Below are 23107 nucleotides of genomic sequence, written 5' to 3'. Positions count from 1 at the left end.
CCAGCCAGCCGGGGACCGGGGAGCGGGGGGAGCAGGACGAGGAGGAGCAGGAGGAGGAGGAGGAGGCGGCGCACCGGGACGGGGCACAGTCACTGTACTCGGCGGGCCTGAGGCGCCGCGCTCCGCTGGCGGGCTGGGCTGGCCGGGCGCCGGGCGCACGGAGGAGGGCTGCTGCCGCTGCCGAGGCTGCACCACACAAAATGGCGCCCGCCGCCCGCTCGCCCGCCCGACACTCGCCCAGCGCCGCCCGCCCGCCCTCCCTCCCTCCCTCGCACGCACGCACGCACGCACGCAGCCCCCGCCCGGCGCCGCCCCACGCACCGGCGGCCCAGCCCGACAAGTGGCGGAAAGGCCCGAGCGCGGCCGGAAGGGGCGGGGCGGGGCGGGCCGAGGGCGGGGCCTGGCGGCGGCGGCGGCGGCGAGTCTCAGCCATGGTGGAGAAGGAGGAGAAGGACGAGGCCGGCCGAGCCAGCGCCGCCGCCCCGGGCGCAGGGGGCCCCGCTCCGCGCGCAGCAGCCAGCGCCGCCGCCGCCATCAGCGAGGAGGAGGCGGCCCAGTACGACCGCCAGATCCGCCTGTGGGGCCTCGAGGCGCAGAAACGGTAAGGCCGCCCGCCTGCCTGCCTGCCTGCCTGCCTGCCTGGCTGCGCCGCTTTGCCCGGGAGCCCCGAGGAGGCCGGGGGCCCTTCGGCCGCCCCCGCCCGCCCCCCGCCGGAGCTCCCGGCTGCCCAGGGCCCCGCACGGGGGAGCACGAGGCCCTCCCAGCGCCGGGTTACTCAGAAGCTCAACAAGCCACAGCTTAGGCCCCCCCCCAAAATAAAGGGGGGGAAACTGGGTGCACATTTCCAAAATAGAAGATGATGATGATGATGATGATGATTTATCATTTATTCCCCACCCACTCTAGCCGAACATGAAACACACAATACAGTATTAACATAACATAACATAAAACCGATATACAGCCACAGTGTTTTGTGTTGTTTAGGCACCTATGATGTGTAAGCCAAGGACCCTCAAGCATCTTAAATTAGAGCGTAATAATTATTTCACTATTACTATACTTCTTCTTAATTGCATTTCACCATTAATGTACTTCTTCTTAATTGTATTTCACCATTAATATACTTCTTCTTAATTGTATTTCACCATTAATGTACTTCTTCTTAATTGTATTTCACCATTAATATACTTCTTCTTAATTGCATTTCACCATTAATGTACTTCTTCTTAATTGTATTTCACCATTAATATACTTCTTCTTAATTGCATTTCACCATTAATGTACTTCTTCTTAATTGTATTTCACCATTAATATACTTCTTCTTAATTGTATTTCAGTTCAACAATTACTTTGGTAAAATACACCTTTTGTGATGTGCAAATGACTTGAGATACCGATGAGGTCCATCAATGACCATCTAGCATATATTCAACAGAAAAGCCAGTGACCATTTGTTGTTGGCAAAGGACAGCTGGACATCTCAAGGGCCCCATTGCCTTCAGGAGGTGAGGGCCACATCAAACCTCAATCCGGCCCTGCCCAGTCCCATGGCGACATCCCCCCCCCTTGGGAGCATTTTTTCCTTCTCCCCAATGGCGGCTTCAAACAAAGCTCCAGGCGCATCCCTAGGATTCAGGGCAGAGAAGCCAGTGCAGCTTGCGCCATCGGGGCAAAGCGGGTGGAAGCCACTGATTTATGCGCAAGGTCAGGGGAACACAGAGGAGCTGCTGCTGCCCTGTCATTTCATCATCATCATCATCATCATCATCATTTTGTTTGTATGCCGCCTTTCCGTAGTTGAAACTATGCTCAAGGCAGCTTACAACATGACAAGATTTACATCATTACAAACATAGCAGAAGTCATCAACAATAAATAAAACACATCAAAAAGTACACAACCAAATGGAAACAATTTCCACGTAATTTATAAGATCCAAAACTAAAGATACAACAATAATATCAATAACAGCAACAGCTCTCCAGCCAGCCCATTTATTAGTATTAATATTTATTGAATCCGTATGCTGCCCTTCCTCCACAGAAGCCAGGGCAGTTCACAGCAGAAAAGAGATTCACACAAAACACGGGATAAAGGCACAACAAAAGCACCTCCCATTCCAAATGCATAATAATAAATAATAATAATAAATTTTATTTATACCCTAGCCAAAACCGGGCTCAGAGTGGCTGCATAAGCGCTACATCGGGTGGCTCCTCCGAAAACACGGTCTCAAAACGATTCAAAATCTAAGGCAGACAGGGACTGTGGAACTCCCTGCCACCAGGCTCAGTGGCGGCCTCCCTGGCAGAGAGTGAGGGCCAGTGCTGCCTGTGGTCTTCCTCCAGCGCTTGCCGGGGGGCTCCTGCTTGGGGGCATTTGGCCGGCCGCTGGGAGGCCACAGGGCTGGAGGGGCCGGATTCAACCCTGGGGCCCCTCCTGCGCCCTTAAAAGAGAGCGGGGCAGCCCTCTTTGGAAGGGGCGTCTTGCCAGGCAAGGCCAAGGCCCTCTGCTGGCTAGGACGGGCCCCTGCCTGAGCCTCCTGCGCTTCCTCAGCATGGGGGCCACCGCAGAGAAGGCCCCGTCTCTCATGGGGCTGCATGCTATGAAAAACGGGGAGCATAAATACCCCACAAAGAACCCCCAGGCTTACCTGTTGGGGGGCTCCCAGCACGCCACTCCAGCCAGTGGAGGCCTCCTCCTGGGGGTTTGGGGTGCTGCCCCACCTCAAGATGGCGGGGCCCTTGCTGCCGGGCCCCCTGGATCCCGCCAGCCCCCTTGCTGCCGCTGCTGGCCTGTTGGGGGGCAGGTGCTTGGCAGGCCCCTTTTTTCTGCCCCCCATTTGGAGCTCCCCTTTCCTGGGAGGGAGGGAGGGGGTCATGGCCGCCCTCCCGGCTCCCCCCAGGAGCGCTGGACTGGCCATGGGGGGGTCTTCCCACACCAGCTGCCCCCCTGGGCTTCTCCTGCCCCTTCTGGGGCGGAAGCCGCCTGGTTTGGGGGGGTCCCTCTCCTCCCCTACCCAACGGCCACGGAAGTTTCCGGGCCCCAGCCTTCCGCCTCCCGGGGGGGGGGGGCTGGTTGGGCCTGTGAGGGGCCCCAGGCGAGCGGCTGGCATTGAAACCAGGGGGGATAAAAAGGAATGGTTTTTATATATAAAAATAAAAAAAAATCAGGTTTTTTAAAAAATTAAATTGGATTTTTTAAAATGAAATGCTTTTGGAGGGAAAACCTTTCTAAAGATCGCTTTCTATTTAAGTTACATTATAGTCCAAAGGCTATTTGTCAGGAAACAAGGATTTAAGTTTTTCATGTGTGCTAAAACTCAGCCTAAGGTGTGTGTTTTGTTTTTTTTTTTAAAAGTTGTTTAACCACATTGGTTAACAAACATGGATACATATGCTACAGTCTTATTGTTTTAGTTAAATAAATGGTTTAATAAATTGTTCTTTCTCTTTCCAATCAAGTACAGCAGAAAGGTTGTCCAAATATCAACAGTTAACTTATGAAACCTCACTATAATTTCATAATTATCTGTCAAGGTATTTCTAATAGTATCACCAAATCAGGAATTTTGATGTAACTGTAAAAAACTACTCTGGAAATTTATGAGTCCAAAAAGGAAAGCTTCCTCTGGTTGTAAATATTAAGATGATACCAGCAAGAATGAGTCTTTCTGCTAAATTTTTTTTGATTTAAATCAAATCTTACTGACTCGTAATTTAAATTGTGATTTCACTCAAATGGCAGCCTGCAAGAGGGGGCAGCTCTGAGGCCCCGCTGGGCCCCCAAGCCGGCGTCTGAGGGGCCAAGAGGAAGGAGGCCCCGCTCCCTTCAGGCCCCACACAATGGCCAGGGCACCTTCTGAGGGAATTTCATATCCAAAAACCAGGAATTGTTGATAAAACTGTAAAAAACTACTCTGGAAATTTATGAGTCCAAAAAGGGAACCTTCCTCTGGTTGTAAATATTCAGATGATACCAGCGAGAATGAGGCTTTCTGTATCAAAAGATGATTTCAATCCAGCCCCGCTCCCTTCAGGCTCCACAGAATGGCCAGGGCAGCTTGGGGGGCCATTTGGGCGGGCGGGCGGACGTCCCCTCAGAGCGGCCTTGGGGTGAGGCCTTGGGGCCCTTCCTTCCTTCCTTCTCATGAGGGGACTGCTGAGCCCCACCTTTCCAGCCCCCCAGCTGCATTGCAACATTTTCCGTGAGGGGTTCTTGGTTGCTTTCAACCAGGGAGGGCGGATTTGATTTAAATCACTAGTCAGTCAGACCCGATTTCAATCATCTTTTTTTACAGAATGACTTGTTCTCGCTGGTATCACCTTAATATTTACAACCAGAGGAAGGTTCCCTTTTTGGACTCATAAATTTCCAGAGTAGTTTTTTAGAGTTTTATCAACAATTCCTGGTTTTTGGATATGAAATTCCCTCAGAAGGTGCCCTGGCCATTGTGTGGGGCCTGAAGGGAGCGGGGCCTCCTTCCTCTTGGCCCCTCGGACGCCGGCTTGGGGGCCCAGCGGGGCCTCAGAGATGCCCCCTCTTGCAGGCTGCCATTTGAGTGAAATCAAATTGATTAAAATCACAATTAAAATCACTAGTCAGTAAGACTTGATTGAAATCTTTTTCTTTTTTTTTTTTTACAGAAAGACTTGTTCTTGCTGGTATCACCTTAATATTTACAACCAGAGGAGGGTTTCCTTTTTGGAATCATAAATTTTCAGAGTAGTTTTTACATTTATAATTTGGTGATACTATTAGAAATATGTAGACAGATAATTATGAAATTATGGTGAGGTGTCATAAGTTAACTGTTTATATTTGGACAACTTTTCTGCTGTACTTGATTGGAAAGAGAAAAACAATCATTTCCTTAATAGCAATGTAAACTATTTAACTGAAACAACAACATTATAACATATGTATCCATGTTTGTTAACTAATGTAGTTAAACGATTTAAAAAAACAAAATAACTCTTAGGCTGAGTTTTAGCACACATGAAAAACTTGAATCCTTATTTCCTGACGAACAGCCTTTGGACTATAACGTAACCTAAATAGAAAACTATCTTTAGAAATATTTTTCCTCCAGAAGCATTTTATTTTAAAAATCCAGTTTTATTTTTTTTAAAAATCCAATTTAAATTTTAAAAAAATTGAATTAAATTTTTGAAATCTGAAATTTTTTATTTTTATTTTTTAATCCTTGGTTTTTATCCACCCTGCCCTGCCCCCTTTCCTCGCTCTGCCCCACAAGCTCTGCCCCTTGCCCCTCTTTCCTCCCCCTCTCTCCACCCTCTTCAGAGCTGCCCCTTCAAAATGTCCGCCTGCCTTCGCATCAGGGGTGGGATTCTTATCTGAATTTTTTATGGAAAGTTTTCAACATAGAATACAATAGAAATAAAACTTAGAAAATAGAAAAGGAAAGAAAGGGGGGGGGGGACAAAGACAGGCGCCTTCGCTGCCTCTTGGTCTCTCCTCCATCCCCTTCCTGTCAACCCAAACTAGAAGGCAACAAAAAAACCAAATGCAAAAATAAAATGAGTCCCCCATAAAGGACAAAAGCTACATAGCATTCAAAGGGGCATTTAAAAAATCAAAAAGAGAGATAAAGAAAAGAAGTAGCAGGGACCTTAGATTCTCCATCTGCCCGTATTTTTCCGTCTATAAGACGTCCCATGTATAAGATGCCCCCTATTTTGGGGGACTCTGATTTAAGAAAATGGAGGAGGAGATGTATCCGTGTCTAGGATGCCTCCCCAATTTTATATACAGAATAATATGGTATAACCAGGTTATTCAAAGTATTCCACCCATTCATTGCAGGCCTCAGTCTGTTAGATGACATTTTCTCCGTCTTCAGTTGCCTCACGTTCGTTCAGTTTCCTTTGCGTGCAAAAAAGGCCCAAAGAGGATCTTCCATTGTTATTACCCCTAGATACAGTGGTGCCCCGCAAGACGACGCCTCGCAAGACGGAAAACCCGCTAGACGAAAGGGTTTTCCGTTTTGGAGGCGCTTCGCAAAACGAATTTCCCTATGGGCTTGCTTCGCAAGACGAAAATGTCTTGTGAGTTCCTGCGGGGGTTTTCCCCTCCCCCCCCCTTTTCCTAAGCCCTAAGCCGCTTATCAGCTGATCCGCTAAAAGCAGCTAAACCGCTAATAGCGCTAATCCGCTAAGCTGTCAATGGGCTTGCTTCGCAAGACGAAAAAACCGCTATACGAAGAGCCTCACGGAACGGATTAATTTCGTCTTGCGAGGCACCACTGTATCCAGAAAAGTCTTCCTCCAGTACAGTGGTACCTCGTGTTACGGATGGGCTCTGTTCCGGAGGCCCGTCCGTAGCGTGAAATGCCTGCAACTCGTAGTACTGTGTCTGCGCAAGCGCACGGCGCGATTTAGCACCTGCGCAGGCGCGAGTGGCAAAACCCGGAAGTAACCCTTTCCGGTACTTCCGGGTTGCGACAGGACATAACGCAAGGTATGAATGTATAATAGTTTTATCTCCAAGAGGTTCCCTTAGTAGGATAATGATCCGTAACTCTTTACTTATTGTATGTCCATTAGTTCATACCCAATTCCGTATCTTCTGGTCCCATTTCCTGTTGGCTAGGAGTTTCTGTCTTGATTTAGGAAGAAGCGCCTTCCATCATGCCCCCTTCTTTTTCCAGAGTCTGGGTGGCCTATCCCTCTGAGTCTTCCTCCACTTGCAGACAAGATCCTTGCTCTCCCAGCTCTTTCTTGGCCATCTCAGAAGGTTCCTTCATGTTTTTTTGTGTCCTCGGTTCCATTTCTCTCCTCCTTGATCTGTTCCAGTCCTCCATGCCTCTCCCTTCCATCCTCTGCCATCTCCCTCTTTTCCATTCCACTCTCATTTTCAGGCACATCTCGATCGGTGCCCCCCCTCCCCCCAGGTCCTATGGATTCTTCAGCCTGGCATTTCTCTGATCTCTTTTCCTCCTCATTCTGCGCACCTTCTTCATTCTGATCTCTTGCAATCGCTTAGCCAATAATCGCTGCGCAATACCAACAATCAATGGGGTTGATTGATAATTAAGATAAGCTTTTTGCTTTTGTTCTTCAGCCTGTTAATTAATGTCTCTTATTATGCCAGCAGCCAGTTAGCGTCCTGGGCAAGAGGCAGATGGGTCGCCTCAGTCATAATTAGTTCCCGCCTCAAAAATAGAAGGGAGGTTTTGCTGAGCTGATGCCTCAAGACAGGGGCCAGCAAACTTTTTCAGCAGGGGGCTGGTCCACTGTCCCTCAGACCTTGTGGGGGCCAGACTATATGGGGGTGTGAATGAACTAATTCCTATGCCCCACAAATAAACCAGAGGTGCATTTTCAATAAAAGGACACATTCTACTCATGTAAAAACACTCTGATTCCCAGACCGTCCGTGGGCCAGATTGAGAAGGCAATTGGGCTGGATCCGGCCCCCAGGCCTTAGTTTGCCTACCCCTCCCTTAAGAGCTACCCTGAAGGGCCCGATGGCAGTTCTTCTCACCCAGACGCTCTTCATCCGCAAAGAGCAACTTGTCTCCATGTGAGGAGTGGCTCCTTCACAGCAACTGCCAGTGAGGTTTATTCCATTTAATCTCCCTCTTTTCAAAGGGGGAGTGTGATACCAGGATTCTCCCTGGCTATCATAAATCACTGCATAATCATCTCTAGAGGTTGGCATTTGGGAACATTCAAGAGGGGCGGAGATGGGAGTGAGGGGGGGCAGCCCCCTTTATTCCAGTAAGCAAGGTGACCACTTGGAGGATTTTAGGCATAGATTTGAATGACCATCTGTCAGGGATTCTTCAGCTGAGATTCCTGCCTTGCAGGGGGTTGGACTAGATGAACTCCGGGACCCCTTCCATTCTATGATTCTAATTATAAATATCACCCTCAGCAACACATACTGCCATTTTCTTGTTGCAACCTCTTTGGATTAGAACAGCAAAGACAGGAGAGAAAAGCTGCAATAAAAACAAGGAATAGCAGGGATAAAATTTGCCATTAGAACCCCCGGGGTAATATAGCTCTTTTCAGAGCTTTGAAGATCAAAACCCATCAGGTTAATTTGATCATTTGGCAAAAGGATCCCGTCCGCTGGCCTTGGATTAACCCTTTCATCTCCATCCTGGGCCACTTCTTGTGCCGGGGGGGGGGGGGGCCCTGAACTGCCTCCTTTCTGCCTCCTGGAGGCCCTGCTATGGGCATCGGGACACTGATGGCTTCCTCTTGTATTCTGCAGCCTGCGGGCGTCTCGGGTGCTGCTGGTGGGCATGAAAGGCTTGGGGGCAGAGGTGGCCAAGAACCTAATCCTGGCAGGAGTCAAAGCCCTGACGATGCTCGACCATCAGCAGGTGAGTCTTGCCCAAGGGGCCGGGAAGCGGGTCCGGGGGGGGGCCTCCTCCCTTGGGCTTCCTGTTGCCGCCCTGTGTGTCCCCTCATCCTGGAATGGGAAATAGGATATACGCGATCTTGCCCCTTTGTACTCAAAAGCGCATGTCCATAAAATTATTTATTTCATGAAATTTAAACACTGCTTGATTACCGGCGGGGGGGGGGGGGGGGGGAGCCTGAAAGCGGTTTACAGAAAAGATGATAAAATTTACCCTACAAAAAACTACAGCGATCATTTAAAACACACAAAAAGTTTAAAACAACGATAGATTGAAACAAATTAAAACTCACTTCAACTTTCCAAAGATCTGGGTAGGTTTGTCTAAACAATTATGTTTTTGGCAGATGCCGAAAAGAATATAGCGAGGGTTTGATGTCAATAGGCAGAGAGTTCCAAAGTGTAGGGGCCGCCTCTCTAAATGACTGAGTTCTTACAAACGCAGAACAAGTATTATGTGGCACCTGTAGGAGTGCCAGGTCTTTCAATCGAAGCAGTTGAGTGGGCCCACGGGGGCAAGGTGATCTCACAAATAAGTGGCCCCAAGTCCTTAAGGGCTTCATATACTGGTCGTAACACCTTTAACTCAGTCTGGTAGCAAATGGGCAGCCAGTGCAGATCTCTGAGCACTGAGGTGTTTTATGCCGGCAAGGCCTCACTCTTGTCAGCAGTCGTGCTGCAGCATTCTGCGCCAACTGCGGCCTCCAGATCAAGCACAAGGGAAGCCCCACAGAGAGCGCATATGTGGCGAGGAGAGGGTTGTATGTCGCAAGCCGGGAGATGGAGACTTTCTCAAGAAAGGAATGTCCTTGTTTGGGACCCCTGAGGCCACTGTCCCTCAGACCCTGTGGGGGCCAGTATATTTGGAAAAAGGAAAAAAGAACAAATTCCTATGCCCCACAAATAACCCAGAGATGCATTTTAAATAAAAGGACAGATTCTATTCATGTAAAAACTGCAATTAGTCCTACAGGAAAAAGCAAGGGATAGTATGCAGATGACCAAAAATAGCTTTAGCACGTGTAATGAGACACGAATCCAGGGTTCTCCATAGCTTTCAGTTTAGTAATAAGTTGTAATTTAGCGACTTCTCTTTCAAGTCTGTTTCTGAAATTCTTTTGTAATAAGACAGCTGCTTTGAGATCTTGTATTGAATGATCTGGGAGATTGAAGTGTTCTCCTACTGGTTTCTCTCCCTGTGAGGTGGGTTAGGCCTTGTGAGTGAGTGGCCCAAGGTTACCCAGCAAGCTTCATGACCAGATGAGGGTTTGAACCCTGCTCTCCCAGGTCCTAGTCTGCCACCCTGCCACTCTGCCACCCTGGCTCTCAGTCTTCAGGGCTCCTGTGGCGTTTCTCCTGTGGCATTTCCCACCCAGTCTCTTCCTGGTGGCACCAGCCACAACCTTTCCTTGTGCGCATTTTCTGCCAATGAAGGGCTGCTGCAGCCGACCTTAGTTCTACTGAGGGTGTTAGTCCTTCTTGGAGTAGAGCCATTGAAATCATTGGCTGTGGCTCGAGAACTTTAATTTAAGTGGGTCTTCTCTTCAGGACGACTAACACAGAATACAACACCAATCACTCTAGAAATACACTTTCCCCAGATGAGAGATGCTTGTAATAAGGTGTAAATCAAGTATTGAAAAAATCTGGAGGTTCAAAGACTTTAGAAATCAGTAACAACAGCAAAATAGGCATGAGGGAGAAAGCATTTGGAGGGGGAGATATTTTGATTAGATAAGTACAGTAGACCCCCAATTTAACTTGTGATTTACTTATGTGATTGCACCTTGCATGGGTGGCAGGAAAACAAATAAGAAATGGAGAGGGTGGGTGGGTGGGTGGGTGGGTGGGTGCGAGACAGTTAGAAGGGGCTCTCAACCTCTCAACCAAGATCTCTCAACCTTCCTGGAGCCCTATAAGTAACGCCAGAGGGTTTTAGAAGCTCTTTCTGTTCTGGGTTCTCCTGCTGCACAAAGAGTTTCTTAGGCCTCCGCCTAGTTCGTCGGGCTCTGGGAAGGTGGCATGACGCCTCTGGAAGGCTGTGAGGGGCTGCTGCAATATCTTGAGGTGCTTTTGCAAGATGTCGGGGGGCTCTGTGAGATCTTGCAGGAGCCTCCCACAGTTTCCAGAGTCCAGTAAGGTAAGGATGGGCCTGTGGCGGGGCCATTCTGGGGGTCTTCCTGACTGTGCATGATTTTGCCTTTGCACACAAACCCCTGGCATGTAACCCCTTTCTAGTGCTTTTTCTGGGGGTACGCATACCCCTAAACATTTTGTGAATCTTTGTACTTTTGTCCATTTACCGTATTTATTTTTTGTGATTTGAACTATAAAATGGTGATTTTTTTGAGTCAAAATGAGAGTACCCCTAAACATTTTTTGGGGGGGGGGAGCACTGCCCCTATGTACCGTATTTTTCGCCCTATAGGACGCACTTTTTCCCCTCCAAAAATGAAAGGGAAATGTGTGTGCGTCCTATGGGGCGAATGCAGGCTTTCGCTGAAGCCTGGAGAGCGAGGGGGTCGGTGCGCACCGACCCCTCTCACTCTCCAGGCTTCAGGAAGCTATCCACTAGCCCTGGGAGACCCAGCTCTCCCAGGGCTAGCGGAGAGCTTGCCTGCTCCCAGAAGCTTGGGGCGCGCTGAGCTCAGCACACCCCAAACTTCGGGATTAGCGCAGCGCTCCGCTAGCCGTGGGAGAGCCGCACGGCTCTCCCAAGGCTAGCGGAGACTTTGCCGACAGCCAGAAGCTTGGGGCGCGCTGAGCTCCGCACGCCCGAAGCTTCGGGATTAGTGCAGAGCACCTGGGCGGGAAATAATTTTTTCCCCCTTTATTTCCCCCCCCAAAAAAACTAGGTGCGTCCTATGGGCCGGTGCGTCCTATGGGGCGAAAAATACGGTAAGTTTCGGGTGTGGAAAGCAGGCTTAACTTTCCCATTACACGGCAGCGCTTGCGACTTTGGGCCACAAGGTGGAGCTCCTTCACGCTGAAATGAGGATGCAAACCGGCCTCTTAGCCAGAAGATGAGCAAGAATTTGTAGAGAAGGAAGTGTGCAAGGATCAGGGTGGGGAGAGCCAAAGTACATAGCCAGCACATATAGTCCCCTCAGAGAAAACAGCAAAGAGAGAGCCTGCTTTTCCCTTTCTTGAGCAGTCCTCAAGCTGTTCTAACTCCTCAGTCGCTCCTGTGGTTCTGAGGGCTGCATGAGTTTTCAGCAGCTGGAAGTTTCCCCATTCTGTGTTTGCACAAAAAAACTGAGCCTGTTGACTTCCTGGGCAGCATTGCGCTGTGAGAGAGAAGCCCTGCCAGAGAACAAAGCGCCAGCTCTCCCTTTGCCCTGGCTTCAACTGGTTCCCCCCACCCCATGCTCTTAAATCAGTCGCTAAGGACAGATTGAGTGGCAGCAGCTGGGAGACCAGGCACGTGCTTTGCCAGAGTGTGCAGCTGGATTGGAGGGGGCTTTATCTGGGTCTCAGCTCCACCTGGATGTGGCGGAACTGAATTCAACTCCCTCCCCCATTCCTCTTTTGTGCTGCATAAGCTCTTGATATAAAAGGTACCTACCAGGAGCTCTTGGATATAGAGGCAATAAGTATTCATGGAGGAGAAGAAGGCAGTTGATGGCTGCTAGCCAGGATGTGTGCGCTCTGCCTCCACGGTCAGGGGCAGAAATTCTTTGGGATACCATAGTAACTACTGACCAGTGACTCATTTTTCCTTCCTGGGTAAAGTTCTCGAGCAGGTGGTCCCAGTAGGGTCACCCCAGGCAGTCACTTTACTGTGGCTTGGGGAACACAGACCACTTGTAAATGCCATCTCCAACTCCTTGAAAGATTCCATCAACAGTGTCTCAGAAAATTTTTACATATCACTTGCGAAGGCAGGCAAACTAATGCCAGTGTACTGGAAGAAGCAAAGATCACCAGTGTCAAAGCAATGATTCTTCAACAGCAACTTCGTTGGACTGGTCATGTTGTGCAGATGCCTGATGATCGTCTTCCAAAGCAACTCCTCTATTCCAAACTTAAAAATGGAAAGCGTAATGCTGGTGGTCAACAAAAGAGGTTTAAAGACTGTCAAGGCAAATCTTTAAAAATGTAGCATAAACACTGACAACTGGGAAACACTGGCCTGCGAGTGCTCCTGTTGGAGAACAGCCTTGACCAAAGGTGTCCTGGGCTTTGAAGACACTTGAACTCAGGACGCAAGGGAGAAACGTGCTAAGAGGAAGGCACGCTTGGCAAATCCACACTGGGACCAACTCCCGCCTGGGAACCAATGTCCCCACTGTGGAAGGACGTGTGGGTCCAGAACTGGCCTCCACAGTCACTTACGGACTCACTGTTAAGGCCGTGTTCATGGAAGACAAGATTGCTCAGCTATGAAGGATCGCCAAAGAAGAAAGACTCCTTCTGGAGCAGCTGTCCAAGTTCAGGGTGGCTGGCAGCTATTTGCGGTGGTTCCAGTCCTGCTTCGATGGTTGTTCCCAGAGGGTGCTGCTGGGGGAGTGTTCCTTGGTCCAATGGAGCCTTCAGTGTGGGATTCCTCAGGGTTTGATTTTATCCCCTGTGCTGTTTAACATGAAACCTCTTGAGTGGGATCATCCAGAGCAGGCTTCCTCAGCCTTGGCCCTCCAGGTCTTTTTGGCCTACAACTCCCATGATCCTTAGCTAGCAGGACCAATGGTCAGGGATGATGGGAACTGTAGTCTCAAAACAACTGGAGGGCCGAGGTTGAGGAAGCCTGATCCAGAGGTTTGGCGTTGTCAGCAGTATGCTGATGACACGTAGCTCTACTTCTCTTTACATCAGTGGAAGTGCTGGACTGGTGTCTTCCCACGGCAATGGACTGGCTCGCTTGGCAACCTTCAAAATACACCTTTTGGTGCCAGGTAAAAACCTTCTTCCACCAGGCCTTGGGCTGATTAACATCTGATACCCTTTTACATGTGTTGGGGGAGGGGGTTGTTAGCTTGTTTTGGTTCTTCTTTTTGTTACGTATTTTGTGTTTTTTAGCTTGCATTTTCATGTAAACGAACCACCCTGAGATCTACAGAAGAGGAGCAATAGACAAATTTGATAAGAAATGGCAGAACCCAGGACTGCAGCAAGGGAGCCCCACTTTTAAACCCTCACTCAGCCACGAAGCTCACGGGGCCGCCTGGGCTCAATCTCTGTGCTTTAGCTTTGTCTGCTTCACTGTGTTGTTGTTGTTACAGATAGGTAGCCGTGTTGGTCTGCCATAGTCAAAACAAAATAAAAATTTTTCCTTCCAGTAGCACCTTAAAGACCAACTAAGTTAGTTCTTGGTATGAGCTTTCGTGTGCATGCACACTTCTTCAGATACACCCTTCTTAGTGTGCATGCACACGAAAGCTCATACCTAGAACTAACTTAGTTGGTCTTTAAGGTGCTACTGGAAGGAAATTTTTTTATTTTGTGTTGTTGTTGTTAGGATAAAATGGGGACGGGAACCTTTTAGGCATCCTTGAACCTAAAGAAGTGAATGAAATGAGCTTGGAACAGGAGGCCCTGTGGTTACTACTGCTACTATTAATATTTATTAACTTTATAGACGACCCTTCATCAAGAGACCACAGAGCAGTTTAAACCATAAAACTCCAGTTACTTAATATAATAATAGTAAAGGGCAGCAATACCCCCTCTTCTTCCCCTTCTTGCCTCCCGTGGTTTTTTAGCTTGCATTTTCATGCAAATGAACCACGCTGAGATCTTTCTTCCCTCCCGTGGTTCTGCTTTCCAGAGATAAATTGCTAGAAGTCCCTGGTAGAAGTTCCTACCTCACAGGGTTGTTGTAGGAAGGGAAGAACCATGTGCGCCACTTTGAGCTCCTTAGAGGAAGAGGTGGGATGTAGATGCAATAAACAAACAAAACCTTTTGCTGTGTGGCTTCAGGTGAGGTCCAGCTGTCCTGGCGCTGCTGTTTATCCCAGGAGGCCTGGGATGTTGCCCTGCTCTGATTACTTCCTTCTCCCCTCCCAGGTGTCGCCGGAAGATACGCAAGCTCAGTTTCTGATCCCTGGGGGGTCCCTGGGCAAGAACAGGGCGGAAGCCTCGCTGGAGCGGGCTCAGGACCTCAACCCCATGGTGGACGTGAAAGCGGACCCTGGGAACGTTGAGCAGAAGCCCGAGGAGTTCTTCACCCACTTTGACGTGGTAAGTTCTGGCGGGAGAAGCCAGCGAGGGGAGGCAGTCCAAGGGAGTGGCCTCGGTGGGCACCGATGGCACACACTGGGCCACCATTTTCACAATGCCTCTGCTCCCAGATTGCCCTCTCTGGTGCTGTCCGAGGGGGTCTTAAAGCAGAGGCCAGCCGGCATGTAGGAGAGAGGAGATGACAATGAAGGCCTTTTCTGGCCTTTCTTAGAAAGTCTCTGTCCCATAGGCCACTTGGCAGCCTGAGCTAGATGAGAGGGCTGGAGGGTGGCGACATGAGAATGAGGCCTTTTCAGCAGTGGCTCCCTGTTTGTGGAATGCCGTCCCCAGGAAGGTTCGCCTGACACCTCCAGGCGCCAGGTGAAAAGGTTCCTCTTTTGGGCTGATGAAATCTGCGGCCTTTTAAACTGTGTCTGTACAGAGCGGCTATTGGGGTTTTTTATATTATGCTCTGCATTTTGTGTTTTTATGTCGTAAGCTGCCCTGTGATCATTGAACAAAGAGCAGCATACAAATTGAATAAACAGTTCGAATAATATGCTCAGGCAGCTGACCTCTGGCCCCGGGGCTTTCTCCTTCCAGGTCTGCCTGACGTGCTGCTCCCAGGAAGTCCTGGTGAAGATCGACCAAATATGCCACAAGAACGGCGTCAAGTTCTTTGCGGGAGACGTCTTTGGCTACCACGGCTACATGTTTGCCAACTTGGGCGAGCACGAATTTGTGGAGTGAGTCTGCCTGGGAGCTGGTAATGGGGCTGGGAAATGCCCTTCGTGGGGGGGGGGGGGACTGTAGCCCTCTCAGGTGCTGCTTGGGGAAACCTCTCTGGAGTTTGGCCACCGGAGGGAGCCCGAGAGCCATCCTGTGCCCACTGTCCAGGTTCCTCTCTAGCTCTGTGCCGACTCTTAACCAGTTGAAACTCAGGCCGCTGGGGAGCAGGGGTCCTCCACTGGCTGGAGGGGAGGGGGCCGCAGTGTTAATTTGCTTCCGTGCCTTGCAGAGAGAAGGCGAAGGTTGCCAAAGCCGGCCAGGGAGTGGAGGATGGACCGGACGCAAAGAAAGCCAAGCTGGACTTCACAGAGACCACGCTGGTGAAGAAGGTGTGTGCTGGGAGAGCTCTCTGGCCATTTGGAACAGAGGCAGGAGCGGGTCTGTGCCTTGCTTCCCCCCCCCCGCCCCCCCCCCAACTCCACATGATGCAGTGGCCACATAGCTGCATTCCTGGTCTTCATCCCCCAAAACTCCTCTGAGCTGAGTCTGCCTTTTCTCCTCCTCTTCCCTTTCCCTCAGGCAGGTCTGCCGTTGCCCCAGTGCAACCCTCTCAGTCTGTCAGGGGCTTCTCATTCTTTGCTTGGGCTCCAGACAAGCTCACCGTCCCGGCCTTCCCCTTCCCACAAGAGCCGGGTGGGGACCACGTGGCCTTTCAGGTGGTGTTGGACTAGAATTCCCCTTGTTCCTGACCATCGGAGTCTCAGCATCACAGCTGTCCTATCCCTGAGTTAAAAGATGCCGAGATGAGAAGGAATAGTTCAGGGGGGTGAATGAGCCTCATGTGGCAACCCCATCTAGCCCTGGCATTGGGCAGATCATGGCCTCTGCCTCCGATGAATGCCTCTGTGCAAAACGATAAAGGCAAGGATGTTGTGTCCTGTTGCTCACTATACGGACAGAAGCAAGGCCCTTCTGGGTCCTAAGTGCATTGTAAGGACTGATCCTTGCAGGAAGCTCTGCGCTTCAGCTGGGCTGGGCAGACTCTGACTGGAGCAGAGAAGGCCCATTGAGTCAACTTGCCTCTGCCCTATATAGCTAGGTTTCTAGGGTTCATATCTTGGAAGCATTTTGGGATTCTTCCTTAGGGAGGGGCAGGGAGGCCCACAGAAGTGGTGGGCTGTGTGAGAGGGGTGGGGCCGTGGTGGTGGTGGGTGCGTGTGGTTGTCTGGGGTCCTTCAAGAGAAAGGATGGGTTATTAATTCTAACAAATAAAGAACTGGTGGTTCATTGATAGTTGTCTGTTAGCAAACACAGTCAGTGCCCGGGCCATTCATAATCTAAGCCATCTCCAGTCCGCGCCCATGGATTTCTGGAGCCTCTTTCTGCAACTGAAGAGGCAGAAACCAGGTTTCTGGCCTGTTCTATGTCTTTTAAGTACATAAACCTGCCAGTCCTGAGCTTGCATGGCAAGCTGCTAGGTATGAGCTACTGGGCTAAGCTGCACTGTGGCTTAGTGAAGCTCCCAACACAAGAGATCACAGCTGCTTTGCTTTTCCCCATGGGCTGTGACCAAGGTTTGTAAAGGACAGCCAAGCCCTGAGCCTGGGTTCTGATAGCATAGATAAGCCAAACCCCGGCTGGAGAGGGCAAAGCAGCTGCCATCTCCTCTCCTCAAACCAAGCCTCCGTGTGGGCTGCCAGATGTGCAGCCTCCTAATGGTTCTCACCTGGTTATACCACCGCAGGTAATGGAGGATGGAGGCCAGAGTGTCAGGCACGGCTCAGAGCTCCAAGAGCTGCTTCTTGCCTCTTGCACCCACTTCGCAGGTCATGGTCTCCAGAGATCAGTCTGGGATGCTCTCTTGCAGAGCTCTGCTCCCCGTCCCTGGCAGCTTTGTGCAACTGAGCTGCTCCTGGTGGTTTCTGTGTGCATGCTAGCAGCCCCGCAGCCCCTTCCTGCACAGGCAGGGCGCACTTTGTAAGTCATGAGTTGGCCCAGCGTAGCGTCAGGAGGCGGCTCTCCTTGCTGCTTGTCAGATCGGGCCCCATCTTTCCTCAACCCCCCCCCCCCCCGCCCAGGGTGGGTGTCAGGATCAAGCCAGCGATAACTCACATAGTGCCAGTGAAGTTCTCTCTCTTGATTCAAAGAGACAAAGCAGCTCAGGAGGCCAGGCCTCCTGGCAGATCTTGCCCCAACGAGGCAATTTCAAGGACTGGAGACCCCTGCCTTCCCCCAGGAAGCCTGCCTTTGCTCTGCCTTCTTCATGCCTCTTTGGCTTCTAGGAGACCAGCGGGGAGGGGAGCTGGTCACAGCAGGAGGGAGAGACCCCCTGGCTTCTCCATCAACCTGCCTCATCTCTGTCTCCTGCCTCTGATCCTGGTCTGCTCTCTGCCACAGCCTCTCCCTACTCACCAAACCCTGTTGCCTCTTCAGCTTGCGACCCTCCTCCTCCCCGCCTGCCCCCTCGTCTCCCTCTGGCCAGGCATCATTGTCCCGCCCCCACGCCCCGGGCTCTGAGCCTTCTTCCCAGCCGGTGCCTCCCGCTGCTACTCAGCACCCATGGCAGGGACCTTCCTGGGGTGGCAAGGGGTCCAGCCCACTTTTCCTGCCCAAATGCCATTCCTCAACCTCCCACCCTTTGCTGTGGGGGTCTCTGGGTGGGGGAGCCGGGCCGTTCCGAAGGAGCAACTGTGAAAAAGGAGAACAGAAAGGTAGCACCTGCTCTCTTAATGCTGAAAACAGTGGCTGTGCCACCGAAAGCGGCCATAATGGGAGGAAGAGGGAATGTGGCCGCCATGAGCTGTTGGAAGGGGCATCCCTTGGTGGCTAAGCCAGGCAGCTGCACACGTGACCCTGGTGGGGCTCTCTCTCCTCTCCCCCCAGTGTGTGAATTTCTGCCTCCTGAAAGAGGCCTTGACCCTCGACTGGAGCGGCGAGAAGGCCAAGGCTGCCCTGAAGCGCACGGCCCCCGATTACTTCCTTCTTCAAGGTGAGATGCCCCCTTTGGAGGCCAGCGGGAGCGTTTATGGGGGGGGGAGAGAGAGTGTGAGCAGGAGGGCAGTTGGTGTTGCAGCTGGTCACCTGACTGGTCTTAGGACCACATGACTCCTGGTCCCCAGCAGACAATGAGGCTGTGTCCCGCTTGCCAGCACGTGAGCCCCTTGCGCTCCCAAGGAGAGTCCCACCCGTGTGCAGCCGAGGTGGGGGGCAGAGGGGCTTGGGGGGCTGTCTCTGGAACAGGCCCGGCATTCATCCCTGGGACAAATCTGCTTGGTGGCACAAGGACCCAGCTCTCTTCAGCAGGGCCTGCGGGGGGCGGGCGGCCGTGGGCTCCACCTGGTTCCCTGCCAGGGCAAGGCTGCCGGGCTCCAAGCAGCAGGCGCTCTGCCCCTTGCCACCGTCCAAGGCAGGAGGAAGTGGGAGCCCTCTTTCCAGCCAGCAGGGCTTCGTGTGTGTCCTTATTGGTCAGCCTTGCTCTGGGTAAGAGGCCTAGTTCTTGGGCAGCATCTCTGGATTGCACAAATCAAAGAGCTGCTTTGTGTCTTGGCCTCGCTCCAGTCCGTGTCGCTTCTGAAGCTCATTTTTCTCCTTTGCCCTCACGGTTTCCCCCTCCCCATCCCCAATGGGGGGAGCTTTAAGGCCTTTGTGTGGGCCTGGTGTGCGCAGGCAGCCCCTGTTGGGCCTTCGCAAAGGGGAGAGTGCTGAGACAGTCCCAGGGCAGCGGGAGGGAGGGAGGGGTTGTCAAGAACCCCACCAGGAGAGGAAGGTCCTCAGGGGAGATTTCCCCCTAGCTTCTCCTCTGCTTCCTTGGCTTTTCCCTCCTATCAGCTTGGATTCCTGCATGGCAGGGGGTTGGACTAGATGACCCTTAGGGTCCCTTTCAACTCTCCTATTCAAGCACGCATGGCAGGTGGTCATCCAAACTCTGCTTTAAAACCTGCAAGGAAGGAGAGTCCCCAACCTCCCAAGGGAGCTCATTCCACTGACAAACAGCTCTCCTGCCAGAGAGTTCTTTCTGATGTTCAGTCGGAATGTCCTTTCTGGTCCTTTGACTCCATCGGTTCAGGACCTGCCTTCCAGAGCAGCAGCAGCAGCAGAAAACATGCTCCCTCTTCCATGGGACAGCCCTCGAGATACTTGAAGATGGCTCTCCTATCTCCATCTCAGTCTCTTACCAGGCTAAACATATCCAGCACCCTCAAACGTTCCTCATCTTGGTTTCCTGACCCTTGATCATCTTGGTCGCCCTCCTCTGCACGTCTTCCAGCTTGTCACCCAGAGCTGGACACAGTATTCCAGGTGTGGTCTGACTAAGGCAGAATAGAGTGGAACTATGACTTGATCTGGACACTAGACTTCCGTTGACGCAGCCTAGAATAACATTCGCTTTTTTTGCTGCTGCCTCACCCTGTGGACTCATGTTCAGCTTGTGTTTCGCCAGGACCCCAGGATCCTTTCCGCATGTCCTGCTAGTAAGCCAGGTGTCCCCCATCCTATATTGGCGCATCTGGTTCTTCCTGCCTAACTGCAGAACCTGACATTTGCCCCTATAGAGATTCCTTCTGCTGCTTTGGGCCCAGCTCTCCAATCTGGGACGGTGGTCGTATTTCATCCCAATTCAGTCTTCTGCCACACCAGCTGCCCCTTGGCCCCTGTGGCTCTGGCTTGGCTGGCCCATCCTTGCTGGGTGATCTCACTTCTCTTCCAGCAGGGCAAGAAAGGAATAGGGCGGGCCAAGCAGGCTGTGTTTGCTGTTGGGCGGGGCTTTGCCTGAGGCCAGGTCTGACCTTGGTGCAGCCACCAGCCAATTTTGGCAGGTGGGTGGGGCTGTGACTTTGCAAAGAGCCCTTTGAAACAGCTTCCCCTCCTTTGGAAGGAGGAGAGAGCCCTGCTCTGTGTCCCCTTTAAGAGGGAGGCCGGCAGCATTGCAGCAGGAATGCTTCCCTCCCCCAACACACACTGGAGGGAAAGTAATCCTGCCGAGATCCTGTGCACCAGAGAGATCCCTAAAGGAACGGGATTTGCTGTCCCTCCCCATCATCAGGTGGGAGAAGCGGACCTGCTTAGCTGTGGGCTCTGGCCCACGTGCAACCGAGCGCTAACTAAGCAGATCGCTCTTGCTTTGCCTTGGCTGAACCCATGCGCAGCCTCTGCGGACTGGAGGCGGTCTGTGCAAAGGCCTTTCCTTCCCGGGGTGCAAAGGGGGCCTCCAGAGAGCAGCCCTGCGGAGGAGGAAGAGGCTGCCTGCTGGCCCTGGGAGGAGCTGCCTTGGCCTTCGGGAGCAAGTAGGCTGGGCACTTGGCGCAAACGGGACCGTCTGCATGTTCTTTGCCCCCCACGTACCCGTCTGGGTGGAGGGAGCTGGAGGTGGCTGCCCCTGGGATTCATGAGACGGGGTCTCATTGCCCAGCCAAGCTAAGGGAGACTTTGGTCATTTGTATGTGAACCTGCCCCCCACAGCAGACACGGTGGGAGGTCTGGCTTGGGGGTGTTTGGGAAGCGCTGCCGGCTGCGACAGGTTGTGATGCTGTTTCTGCCACTGCCGCCTCTTGCAGTGCTCCTGAGATTCCGGACCCTCAAGGGCCGGGACCCTTCCCTGCAGAGCTGCTCAGAGGACGCCGAGGTGCTCCTACAGATGCGCGCAGATGTGCTAGCCTCTCTCGGGGTTGCGGCTGACTTGCTCCCGGATGACTTTGCCAGGTGGGTGGCGGCCCCTTGAGCCTGCTCCACGGAGGAGGGGCTGCCCGGGGGCCACGACCCTGGAGGACGGACCCCCACCGCTAGGCCCTGTGTCCCCCATGGCGCATCCGAGTCGTGGGACCTTGAATGCCTGGGCTGCACGGCCCCACGTCCAGCGTTTGGGGAAGGGTGGTGGCTCAACCCTGGCAGGGCCACCCTGGTCTCCCCCTTCTCTGGGAGGGCTGACCGGACCCTCTGAAGGCTCACGTGGGCCTGCAGGGCCAGAGCAAGGACCGGCCTGGGCTGCCTTCAGCTGCCGGGCTCTTCTGAGCGCTGGCCATTCCGCTCCACATGGCTGAGGGAGCGGCTGCCCTGCCTTTCTCTTGGGCGAGTTCAGGCCGTTAATCCTGAAAGGGCAATCCCGGGTGCCGCAGTGCTGCACTGCTGCTTGTGGGGATGGAGGGGGCAGCTCTGTGACCTTGGAGGGGGGCGGCGGCTGCTTTCCTCCTGGAGGGAGGGGGCAGCGGAAGGCCCTCTTGTGCCCCTCAGGCGAGGCGAGGCTTCTGAGCCCCCCACCACATTGGCATGTCTCTGCCTGCGGCCCACCAGGGGAGAATGTTGGGAGAGGAAGAATGTGGGGGGGGGTGGCGGCTGGGGACTATGTTTAGCAAGGCTGTCTGGAGCATGGAGGGGGGCAGCCTGCCCAGCCCCCTCAGGACTGTGTGGAATGCCCACGGACAACACCAGGCCAGGATAGGGTTGCCCGGACTACACTGGGCTGTGGCTGCCCTCTACCAAAAACGCTCCCCTTGGCATGTTGCTTCTGTGGGGGCTCCGCAAAGAGATGTTTCCACAAACCTCCCTCCCCCCAACACACCCCTTTCTCTCTCTCAGCTCCTGCTGCTCCGAAGTGGCTCCCGTCTGCGCTGTGGTGGGAGGAGTGCTGGGCCAGGAGGTGGTCAAGGTGAGGCCCAGGGCCCTGGATTCCCCACGGGGCGGGGGGGCGGCTCTTGCTTGCGGCCCCACCCACAAGCAGCACAGCTGCAGGCCATATCTGGTGTCTCTTCCCCCTGCCCCACAACTGTGAACATTCCTGGAGAGAAGTGTGGGGAGGATCCTGGCTGCCCCCTTGGCCCTGCCTGGGCCCTGGCAGCATGGGTCTTCCAGGCCCCCTCTTATCCCACCCAGCTCTGCCTCTTTGCTCACGCTGCCTCCTTTCCCCCCTCTTCTCCAGGCCCTCTCTCAGCGGGACGCTCCCCTCAACAACTTCTTCTTCTTTGACGGCATGAGGGGCAACGGGATGGTGGAATGCCTGACCCCCAACTGAGCCTGGGCCACAACCCCGGAGCCCTTGGTAGTCCTGGACCAGCTGCCCACAGCCCCATGGGGCACTTCCCTCTGTGACACCTCTGGCCTTGGGAGAGGGGGCGCTGTTGCTGATGCCCCCCTTCCTGCATTGCCACGGGGGGGGTGTTACTCAATAAACTTTTTTTAGTATCATTTGTCTCCTGCAGTGTGTTTGACTGGAGCCTACTTGTCCTTAAATGGAGAGGAGTGGGGGGTCCCTCTGTTCCTGTTTCCCCCCAGGGGGCCCTGGACTATTCTTGCCTGTCTGGGCACGGGAGGCGGTTTGGGGGCAAGGCGATGGCCTGTGCCCAGCAGCTGTTGGGGCTGAAGGTGGTCCGTCCCCGCTAACCTGGCCAGGTGCTCTTCTGTGGCTTGGCAGAGCCGGGCTGGGGGGGGGGGTCCTGCCCAGGGACTCCCGGCACAGGCCTCTGTTCCTGGCGCAGCATCATGGGAGGGTGGGGCTGCTTTGTGGTCAAGCAGCCAGAGGGTCAGCAGAATGCCCGGCCTGCTGTTTGAGGAAGCGAAGGTGAGGCTGGCCAAGGGGCTGCCTTTGGGGTCAGCTCTGCATTCCTCCTTCCCCACAGCTGCACTCCCAGGGGAGAAAGGTCACCTTGGCGCTTGCCAGGGGGAGTGGGGCTGGGGCTTCCAAAGACCTGGGCTGACCCCCCTCTGAGCCCTGAGCGGACCACCTGGCCCTCTCCGGCTCCGTGGGGCAGCCCTCAGGATCGCAACAGCTCAGTCAGCCCCACTGACCAATATCCCACACGGCCTGCTCCAGTGGGGGGCCTTCCCCTCTCCC

At 53.0% G+C, this 23107-nt stretch overlaps 1 protein-coding gene across 2 annotated transcripts; it reads left to right on the top strand.

Moving 5' to 3' along the window:
* Positions 1 to 410: 410 nt before the first annotated feature.
* Positions 411 to 22463, top strand: SAE1 (SUMO1 activating enzyme subunit 1). Of its 2 annotated transcripts, none has more exons than XM_081869370.1 (10): positions 411 to 482; positions 525 to 601; positions 8248 to 8359; positions 14401 to 14574; positions 15157 to 15299; positions 15572 to 15671; positions 18166 to 18271; positions 20838 to 20982; positions 21856 to 21925; positions 22196 to 22463. In XM_081869370.1, the coding sequence occupies exons 1-10, from the start codon at positions 432 to 434 to the stop codon at positions 22286 to 22288; spliced, it is 1071 nt and encodes a 356-aa protein (XP_081725496.1). In that variant the 5' UTR covers positions 411 to 431; the 3' UTR covers positions 22289 to 22463. The 2 variants fall into 2 exon arrangements, with proteins under 2 accessions (XP_081725496.1, XP_081725497.1); XM_081869371.1 differs by having other exon boundaries at positions 422 to 482; positions 531 to 601.
* Positions 22464 to 23107: the final 644 nt, after the last annotated feature.

The sequence above is a fragment of the Podarcis erhardii genome, assembly GCF_964252035.2.
Source record: "Podarcis erhardii genome assembly, chromosome: 7".
Lineage (NCBI taxonomy): Eukaryota > Metazoa > Chordata > Lepidosauria > Squamata > Lacertidae > Podarcis > Podarcis erhardii.
Note: the sequence above shows the minus strand (reverse complement) of the source record. Positions and strands in the feature narration are given on the sequence as shown.

Bases quoted from the DNA above. Each gene is read 5' to 3' on its own strand.
- SAE1 (XM_081869370.1), top strand. From the start codon at position 432: ATGGTGGAGAAGGAGGAGAAGGACGAGGCCGGCCGAGCCAGCGCCGCC. The intron at 483-524 runs CCGGGCGCAGGG...GCAGCCAGCGCC, and splicing joins GCCGAGCCAGCGCCGCCGCC to GCCGCCGCCATCAGCGAGGA. The intron at 14,575-15,156 runs GTAAGTTCTGGC...TTCTCCTTCCAG, and splicing joins TCTTCACCCACTTTGACGTG to GTCTGCCTGACGTGCTGCTC.